This window comes from Fulmarus glacialis, unplaced genomic scaffold (genome assembly GCF_000690835.1).
Source record: "Fulmarus glacialis isolate BGI_N327 unplaced genomic scaffold, ASM69083v1 Scaffold46939, whole genome shotgun sequence".
NCBI lineage: Eukaryota > Metazoa > Chordata > Aves > Procellariiformes > Procellariidae > Fulmarus > Fulmarus glacialis.
Window position 1 is genome coordinate 1 of NW_009236093.1, and position 10,486 is coordinate 10,486.

The window sequence follows — 10,486 nt, forward strand, 5'->3', positions numbered from 1 at the left end:
AAGAGTGTGTGTGTGTGTATAAACATATAAATAAAACCACCGAAGAAGCCTTCTATCCAAAAGTCATCACTGTTTCTGGGCATAAAGTGAAATTTGAAAATAAACAGACAACTTATAGTTTTGATTTCCTCTCACCCATTTGTTTCTGCTAATTCTTTGCCACAGCAACAACTTATACTATAGCCAATATCAAGCAATAAACATAGCATTACACCAAGTTAACTGCTGCAGATCAGGTAATTGCCTGTGACTTACATAGGGTTCAGAAAGATAGACGCTAGGCAAATCTCAGTACTCTAATACAAGTACCTTATAATTCCCCCCTCATTCCACACTTCAGGATATAACAGTAAAACATCTGTTCTGCTTCCACCTAACTGTTTTTCAAAGTATTATCTTCTACAGGCTAAGTCAAAACCTATCAGGTTTTAGCATCATTTTTAGCATATTCTAAAATCCATTTACAACTCTTGGGAAAACATTCTGTAAAGTTGTCACCATACACTGCTTCCACAGAAATATCATTTATACTTCATAAACAACAGAAGGAAGAGAAATAACACTTTCTCTGCATACCAGGCCATTCAATGAATCCTCCAAAAGTCTGTGTTAAGCCTTTAAGCCACAGGGTCTTTTCTATTAGAAGTTCAAAATCCATGGCTGGCAAATTCTGGAGCAGGACAGCAGCAGCTAGCACCCATGGGCTCAAAACCATGTTTTCTATTTGCAGGAGCTCCATTTTATAAGCTACGTCACTGACAAATTCCTGGATATCCTCAGATGGCTTGTGGGGAAGATGCCTGAAGAGAACAATGCAGTTCAAGGTAAAGAGCTCCAAAAACTGGAATATGTATCACACCCTTCCTTATTTTTTTTTCTTCCCTATTGCTCCCAGATCCGTAACTACTTTATAGCACCTAACATCTGGAGCGTGATTCTATCTATGTGCTATGTAGAACGGAAGTACAGAGCAAAACATCAGTAGCTTCACGATACTATTTGAAACACAGATCTCTGTATTGATGCTCTACATTTGCTATCTTCAAAAAAAATTTAAGAGCATTATGTTTTACATAACAGCCACCCAATCCAGTCATAGCTACAGCTCCCTAGCACATGATCACATAACAGTTTGCAGTAATAAAGCAAGAAGGGAGAGAAAGGCGGAATTTTTAAGTGGCAAAATCACCGAATTCTCAGAAAATAGAGCTTTGCCTGGCTCATGCATCATCATTAATTTTTAAAATGGCATCTTCCTGACACAGTACAAAGCTATGCAAGTAACAACCTGTTTCAGAAATACCCAATCACAAGCATGATAAGCCTCTGCTCAGACAAAATAGGTTCAGCATTCTAAATAGTCAGATGGAGGGGAGATGAGAGAAGTTGAAAACAAAGTACAAGAGAACATCTTAATTATTTCACATAGGCGAGGACTAAACAAATGCTTTTCCTGTGCATACACAGTGGAAAGATGTGGTACCTGGGAACCAAATTGTATGGGCACCGATTGATTCTCCCAGATGCCAAGGTTCTAAGTGATACTGGCTGGCCAATGTAGATGTGTACGGTACCAAAATTGTCACTGAGGATTCTTCTAGCTTTTAACAACCCCTAAGAAAATGGGAAGAGCAAAACTCAAATTTTGGTGCTACAGGGTGTTATACATCCACCTATGCCCTGTTCTTAAGGAATTTACATACAGATGTAGATTCTTTGGGCTTTGGGACTCCTAGGAGTTCATATGCATAGAGAGATTCTTCTAATATCCTCTCGTAGCTGATGCTGATGGGAACAAGGTATGTGTCAAAAACTTCACGTTTAAAAAATGGTTCCATCACAATGCTGAGAAGACCTGCAAATTGAAAAAAAAAAAAGACAAAAAAGTGAATCACCTGTCTTTTTCGAGGAGGGAAAAGCAACTGCAATTTAACTTTGAAAAAAGTATCTTCAAATTTTAGAAACTGCTAATATGTGTGCACTGTTCTTGTTCTCTCTTCAAGCAGGCAGAAGCACAAGATGTTGCCCAAGCTTTAAAACAGAAGGTAAATGTAAGCAATACATTTGGACAACTATTTGTGCTCTTTTCAGCAGCACTGCTCTGCGCTCGCACAGCATCTTCCTTCTAAAGATTCCCCAATACTTTTACAGTTAGCTTACAATATTGCTCTGCTGGTAAGGGGACGCCTTTTTTCTAGAAAGAAAACGGTGAAGAATTTTACAATTAAGTACACAATGGGGCAAAGGGAGAGAAAGCAGCAGAGTGCAAGAGATGGGTTATTGCCATTCTTTGTATGGCCTTGCAACTCTAACCATAGTGTTTTCCACTACTCTGACAGACTTCACCAACTTCCTACCACTTTAACATCCCTTCCTGTCTGAAGAACTTACGAAGCACATAGCCACTAATGAAAACACTAATAATCATAAAAAGTTCCAAGTTTTCAACAAACCTACCAAACTTTGGAGTCAGAGTCTTGGCGGTGCGGCTTCTAGTCCCTTCAAGAAAAAATTCAATTGGGGCATAGCCACTCTTCAAAAGTAAAACAAAACAAAAAAAAAGCTGGTTAGAAAAATAACAACATTTCTTCTTTACTGCCCACAAATAGTTTTAAGTACTTAAAATGTAATTAAGTTTTTTTTAATGGAAGCCATGCATATCTAACTTCAGTCATCTCTAAGCCTATATTCATCCATTGTATTTGCCACACCATATAGTTAAATTAACGAAAATATTGTGTCTGTCATGAGATATGGGCACATGATCCAAAGCAACTGATGAGCAGCAATTTGTTTACCACTACTGCTGAACTATAACAACAGAGTGCATGCACGCTCTTCACCTACAGCAATTCTGAGGTAAAAGGCATTTAATCAGATTGCAGTGAAGACTTTCAATCACATAGCTATAACATCGTGCATATTTCACATGAATCATTCCAACAGAGTATTTCTTAAGCATAAATTTTGAGGGTTCAGTAATTTATTTACCTTTAACATCGTTTTTACATATTCAGCAAACACTGCCCAGTAGAGTCTGTTCCCACCAAAGGAACGTCGCATAAAAAAGGCACCTGCCCTTCGTAGCAGCTCACCAACTATTTTCATTCCTAAGAAATCTGAAAAACAAACAAAAAACAAAACCACACACACAAAACTTACTGATTAATATCAGCCAGCAGAATCAACCACTTTCTCTAATACACTGATTCAATTACCAGAATAAAGAAGATCTTTTTCAAGGATTCTGTTGTTGCAAATACCTTTATTTGCTTTCAGATTGACTAGCAAGACTTATGTAGACATGAATGGCATATTATAATACGCTTTCCATTTTCTTTGTAAGCAGCATTCACTTAGAGCAATTTATTTTCATAATTTAGATGGCCAGATTTCAACCATAATAAAGACTAAGTTTTTGAAGTACATTGTCTCACTCGTCTTCAGAAAGATCAGTTACCACTGAAGGTATCCTAGAAGACACAGAAATTAACTGACCAATTACACTGTATTACACCATTTATGATCCTGACTCACCACTTCAGGAGGTGTACACCAAACCAGCTAAAAGTTTTTATAGTTTTCTAGATTTAAGCACTGACAGTCAATGCTTAACTTGTCGAAACCAGGAAACACTTAACGTTAACAAATTTCTTAGGGAAGCATTTAAAACGAGTCTACACAGCAGCTGGCCATGTGCCACTTCAAACTCCTTGCCACCTCAATCCACGAAACACTTGAGAACAGATATTCACTCAGGAAAATAATTTCACATTTCCAGCTGCAATGCTGACAGTGACTGCCTTGAAGATGTCATATAATATGTCACATACACACATATATAAGAGAGAAAGAGAAGAAAAAAAAGATAAAAACAAATTGGCTACAGGACCCTGGGCAGCAATAGCCGCTGTCAGAGCTTCCCATGCACAGAGGTCCCTCTTTTTCCCTTACTCTCCTACTACCCTCCCTCTCTCACCACAACATAGACTCTATCCCCTCCCTTACTTCCACCCTCCTGCCGCGTACTCAACCTCCCAACCAGGATGCTGGCTGCATGCCCAACGCCTCACCCCACCACACGCTGCCACCCCACAAACTGGGACTGAAACGCATCCTTTCACGTACCTCAAGCCCACACCACTCACCAGCTCTGTGCCTCTAATCTGACTTGCTCCCAAGACCTGAGACAGAAACACGATCCCAGCACCAGCTGGGATTCCCACTAATGTTCTGTATGAGCATGTACTCTGGTGTTACTGGCAACTTGTTCACCTTCCCTTAGCTAATCCCCACAGATCTACCCGTACGCTACTTGAAGCCAAGTGATAACTAACAAAGCAGAGGCACTTACCACCTATATCAGGACAGTGTCCCTCCACTCAGCACAAGTACCACTTTGAGAGTGAGTTTGTAAACCACATCTTGTGAACCTCTAACACAATAGGCAGTAAATACAACTACAACCATAGAGAACTGCATTTTCTCCAGAGGAATTTAAAATAATACACACATGCAGTAGTATTATCAAGCTGCAAACCCCTAATTCTGAAGAACTTTGACCCCAAAACACTTAAAAAAATGTTAATCACTAAAAAATCCCTCTAAGCTAAACTAATAGTATCTTAAGATACTGTTTTGAGGCCCAAAACTCAAAAAGGCTCTAATCCAAAAGTCAGCAAAGGATTACACCAATACCTATGACAGCACGTGAGCGGATTCTGAACAATATGAGACAGGTAAGCAGTTGCAACACCTTGATCAAGGCAGCTATGAGACATGAACTTCTGAATTCACCAGAATCTAACCTGCACCACCCAGAGGCAAGATACCACTAACTCAAAGACCAGCAGAATCTCGTCTTCCCCAGCAAGCACATTCTTCCAGCTTCTGCTGATTTTCTACTGGTCTTCCTAACCTCTTGATTGTAGAAGTAGACTACAGTAGAGTAGTAGGTTCCCAGACCTTTGCTAGCTTGCCTGTGCGCATTACAGTGCTGCACCAGACCTGAGGTTGTTGCCTGCCTGCTTAGATGACCTGGTTGATACCCAACACTTCCAAGATCAGGTTTCTTGGTTAAGTGCTGCCAGAGTCCAGATTTTCAAAAAGCACATGAACTCAGAAGATATTTAATGTTAAAGTCTTCAAGAATTGTTTCCCACAAATATACTGGCTTCATCTGCTTTAGAATTAAGTATGTCCAAAATCGTGACCTCTGATGTGAAATTTCATTTCCCAGCCAGCTCTGTTCTCAGCACTTCAATGTGTTGAAGTTCTGCCAATGCTTCAAGGGAAACAGTCGCATCAGCAACAAGCACAAGGTGGCTGGCACTTCATATCTGGCTACTGTGACTGCACTTTATACTGTATAAAGTATCACAAAAGGTTCTGCATACACAGTAACTCTTTGGCAAGTTTTCACCTGTTCCCAGGCAAAAAAAAGCAATATAGAAGTCTTCTCCACAACACCTATCTTTACCCCAGCCTTGGGTCTACAGATGGGGTACTTCTGAAAAAATTCACCTTTGGTTGGACTTAGCACCGATGAGCAGCTTTCAGATGCTGTAAGCACCTCACCCAAGGAGGTTTTAACATGACATATTTGGAACAGAAGTTAAACACAACTACTTATAGTAGCAGCTACAAGACCCCTTGCTACCGATTCTCTGAATCCTGAAAACATTGTTAAAAGAACATACTTGCCTATTCCTGCAGCAATGACAGGCAAAGCCAAGTCATACGTATATAGCAAGTAAGACAGCATCAAAAAGTCTACATAGCTTCGATGACTGGGCAGCAGTACAACTGGATGCTCCTGAATGGCGTGTTGCAACTGAAAAAAAAAAACAGCACAAACAATATTGTTCCAATATTTACAGACTGACTGTTGAAATTTGCAAATACAGACCTTCACACGGCTTAAGACAAACAGAAGCTGATCGGTTTGAGGGTGGTTTTTCTGTCCACACACTCTACACCTTTTTCAGCATGGAACCGTAGGAAATTTGGAGCAGTAGTTTCCAGACAAGGAACCTGTGGTTCACAAGCATGACAGGACTCAAAAGCCAGGGCCACCTCATTACGTGATAGTCTAATTCAAACTCTTTTTGATGGGGATGGGAAACCCAATACGGGATGTAAGGGCTGACATTGCTGTCTTCCAGGGAATGCACTGCACCCTCCAGAACTGTGGCATTCTGCAATGAAACAGCGGGACAACAGCTCCCCAGGGAACTGGGACGAACTTAAAGCATCTCCTGCCCCTGAGGTGCACAATGTTTCACCATCTCAGCTGTTTTGCAGAACAGCCAACCCACTCAGCCACATAACACTAGGTTTTCACCCCCAATTCAACTAAATGCATCATTAAATTCATAATATCAGATAGGAAAACTCTCTCAGTGGCTGACCTAACAGAATCACTGACACATGACTGCAAGTATTCCCTACCGCAGGAAGCATTTGGAAAATGTACAAAAAGTCCTGCTGACAGTTTGCCTCTAAAATACTTATATATCATCTGTCTTCCCTGCCCCCCCTCCAACTTATTAAGAAATGCAGTAATAAACACAAGTGCAGTCTTTTTTTTCAAAGGGTATTTTTCATATTTGTTACTTGGAGTGAAGATTAGAGTCTTTGTCCAAGTGACTGGTATGAAAATATTATAACTTTTTTTTTCCCCACCAGTACTTACTCTCTGCATTCCTTCTTCATTCACACAAACTCTCTGGAAAAGCCGTTTAAATATTTTGCTCAGAGTAAAGGCAAAAAATCTGACAGCTCCTAATTGCATGCTGTGGCCCATCTCATCCAGGATTTCCATGGCTTCTTCTTGAATAATATCAGGTGATTCTCCCATCTCTTTTGCTAACTAAAGAGAAACAAAACAAACAAAATAGCAGTCAGATGTTGTTCCCGTCTCCTTGCCCATGCACACCATTCTATGTGCCACAACAATTACGGCAGAACTACTGCAATAGTCAGCAAGATTTTATTTTAAGTGATAGGCATGCATCTAATCATACAGAATCTGTTTGGTGTCAGCCAACAAGAGAAAGCCAAGTTAAAGCTCTTCAAAGTCAAGAATGAGCTTAAATGTCAATGGCGGGGGGGGAGGGTGTGCAACAATTTTTCGCCCCCAAACACACCGTCTGAATGTTTTAACCTGTAGCATCTTCAGAGAAGAACATTTCCTCTATTATTGGTCTGAAGAAAGCTGTGTACAATTTTCTTTGACTAGTAAAATGAAACCTATGTTTGCAGAGATATTCACAATGTAAATCTTTGAAGTGCATTTGGGTTAGATTTTAAGACTTAGCTGAAGAACCTCCGCCGTATCACGCTTGAATTTCTTCGTAATGTATTACTTTTGCAATGGCTAGCTGAAATGCATACAAAGCACTGTCTCTACCAACTTTGCATATCAATGATCTTTTTTCTGTTGCTACGCGCATTCCCTTCCGAACTTTCTTAAAACAGACTTAAATAATGGTCGTCCCTCCTATTTGATACTTTGAATCTAGAAATATTTAATTGAAAAGTTAGTCTTTTACTGTTATGGAATGAGGAACATGCCTTTTACTGAACACGCAGGAAGAGGAAAGAGGAGGAAAAGAAAAAGCCTCCAAAAAAGCACGGCTCTGTTTAGAGGCCAGCACTGCTTACCTATTATTTCTATTTTGTGACATATGAGAAAATGCATCTCCTCCAATCTACCTCCATATACCACCTTACTATCATATCTACTGGTTCAACTGTGTTTTAATAAACACATCATCCTTCATCCTGCATAGTTCCACATGTAGCTATAACTGATTATTATAACCACTTAAAGAAGCCAAAAACTGCTTCCACTTAAGCCTCAGAAAATCAATCTCTCTTAGGAAGCCAAAAAATTTTTCTTATTATTCACTAGGGGAACAGATATTGTTCTCATTCACCAGCAAAAGGCTTACACAGTTGATCCTGTGTGAATTAAGTGCACATCCACTCCAGAGCTAAGCACTTATTCCCCAAAATCAGGAATCAAAAAACCAGACCAGCCACACATAGCAAGCTAAAACAAACAAATGCACTTAATTTCACATACTGAACATTAGTAACCTCAGCAATTTGTCACAAGAACAAATTCTAGTATGTCTGCGTAAAGCTGTGTAAACTCTGCCCAGGCAGGAGGCACACTAATCGCAGACCGTTGGGCATATTGCCCAAGATAGTCCCAGTTAGATACTTTCAGTAATCTCTAGTGCAAAGCTGATAACTAGGTTGCAATGGCAGGACTGCTAACGCCCTTCAACCACTTGACGCTAGCTGGGAAAATATCCATCAAAATAATTTTCCACCAAAAAAGCAGCACTTCAGAACAAAACATTACACAAATATCTTTCTGTCAAATCCTCTGTAAAATATTTTCTTTCAGTAAATGTTTTAGTGTTTCTGTAGTTGAAAGATTCAATTTTGCTTATTTCATACTACTTACACACTCTTATTTCAGCCATTACAACACAATGTAAAATATGAGCCCGTTTGAATATAAAATATTTCATTCGTTACAAAGCAGTAGCTGCCCTTCATCTTAAAACAAAAATATGGTTACATCTTAGTGTTTCTAATTCAAAGAATTCTCTGTGAAATATAACTCTCATTTTGGAGAATGTAGCATTTATGGCTGATTCATAAATACATCACTAGTCTATAAAATTCCTACAAGACATCCACAAAGTACAAAAAAGTCTACTTAGAAGAAGAGTGCTTTTGTCTTTCACAATGCTGCTCTGTGGCAAGGACAGTGGAGGAGGGAGGGGGAAAAAAAAAAAGCACATTGGATAAGTTAGATGGTGAAGTGTCACATATGCAAAATCAAAACACTATTTTGTGAATGAGCTATCTGACAGCTTTAGTGGCAACTCTGTGGTAAATCAGTATTTGTTTTTCCTGCCAAAAAAGTATGGCTCTCAAGTTACTGATTGGACCACCTTTCAAACTACAGCTATCGTACTTGACAACGTCAGCAATAATCTTTTTTTCCCTGCTGCCAAACAAAGTTTGGCTGTGTTCAGTCTACCTCATCTTACAGCTCAGTGTCCAGCCTCACCTGCTTGATAACGTATTGAACTTGCTCTGAGTGGAGAACAGCACTTTTAATAGCGTTTGGCTTGCAAGGTGAAAGTCCCTTGTAGATTACAGGAGTATAACATTTCATCGCATATCTCAAGTCGCTGGACAATCGTCTTTCCTCCAAGATATCTTCAAACTCATCTCTTTTCTTTGACGTGAGCTCTTTCTGCTGGGAACATACAAATAAAGAATGAGACGCTGTCTCAAGCCATTCAGTGGTCTGCTTGGCTACAGTACCAAAATAACAGCGTGCAATACTTCTGCAATGATTGGGGTTTTTTTTAGCTTTCTACAGTGTCTGCATTCCACACTCTGAGTGCATGAACAAATGTTATCTGCTTGGAACAATGCTGCAAATAGAAAGAAAGTAAAAAGCAAAAAAAAAGCAAACCCCAACAAAAAACCTCAACCTCTTCCAACTGCAAAGATCCCCAAATAACCCTATGTCACATTACTTAATTCTGCCCAAGAGGAAGAAGCTGAGAGAACACCTGGGCTTTGAAAGCTAAAGAACCTTGCCTCCAGCCTCTCAACGATTAAAAGGTATTAACTAAAACACCTTTGCTTCCAACTCTCACAGCTGCATGAAGACAATACCATGAATGACATTATAAAAACACAATCACCAACACAAAAAAATAATCCCTGCTACCTTAAGTTGCATCTGGGACCTTAGTGATTTGTGCTGGCTTTCATCAGGCTTGGACACAGGGTACATAAAACACAGCCAGACAGGAACAAACCAAAAAAAACATTATCAGCCATATAAAGATCAAAATGCAATATGGTGCGCACATAGGTAAAAAGAGAGCACAGCCGCCGAGTAACCAACACCACTGCTAAGCAGGAAAACAAACGGTATATCAAGAACTAATTGTGGATCCGTCCCGCTGCAGAAATCTCAGTGACAAAACTCTTCCCCTTGAGTCAGTAAGCATCCCCCGCGCTGGAGAGAGATGTCTCCTATTACATCCTATAACACCACAGTCCCTATGGATGACCCCTCAGTCTTTCTGAAATTGAAACTGTATTTCTCTAAACTTCAGAACAGCAGCAATAGCCACCAGAGAAACACAAATATAAAAGTATTGGTTATGATCAAGCATATTTATTAGAAGAAGATGCTAAAATAAAAATGCTTATGTCTTCCTTTACAGCACCACTTGAAGGGTAGCACAGGCAACTCTTTCATTCATTCTGCCTCCTCTCCCTGTACACAACCTGTGCAGAACCAGTCCAATGAAGGATAAAATATGTTGTTTCACGGGCTCTTACAGTGTCCTTTTCTGGTGGCCAGCAAACACACGGGAGAACACCAGGAACAGATAACCAAAATGCCCAGCAGCGGGCATGAAAACCCAGGTGGCTG

At 39.9% G+C, this 10,486-nt stretch overlaps 1 protein-coding gene across 1 annotated transcript; it reads right to left on the minus strand.

Annotated features, from left to right (window-relative positions):
* Nucleotides 1–576: 576 nt before the first annotated feature.
* GNPAT (glyceronephosphate O-acyltransferase) lies at nucleotides 577–9,377 on the minus strand (the record flags this gene model as incomplete). Its single annotated transcript, XM_009586245.1, has 8 exons — nucleotides 577–800; nucleotides 1,484–1,614; nucleotides 1,704–1,855; nucleotides 2,458–2,533; nucleotides 2,992–3,119; nucleotides 5,704–5,833; nucleotides 6,695–6,871; nucleotides 9,095–9,377. Coding segments are annotated over 8 exons (1,301 nt in total), but the record flags the coding sequence as incomplete, so codon positions are not given.
* Between the last annotated feature and the right edge of the window lie 1,109 nt (nucleotides 9,378–10,486).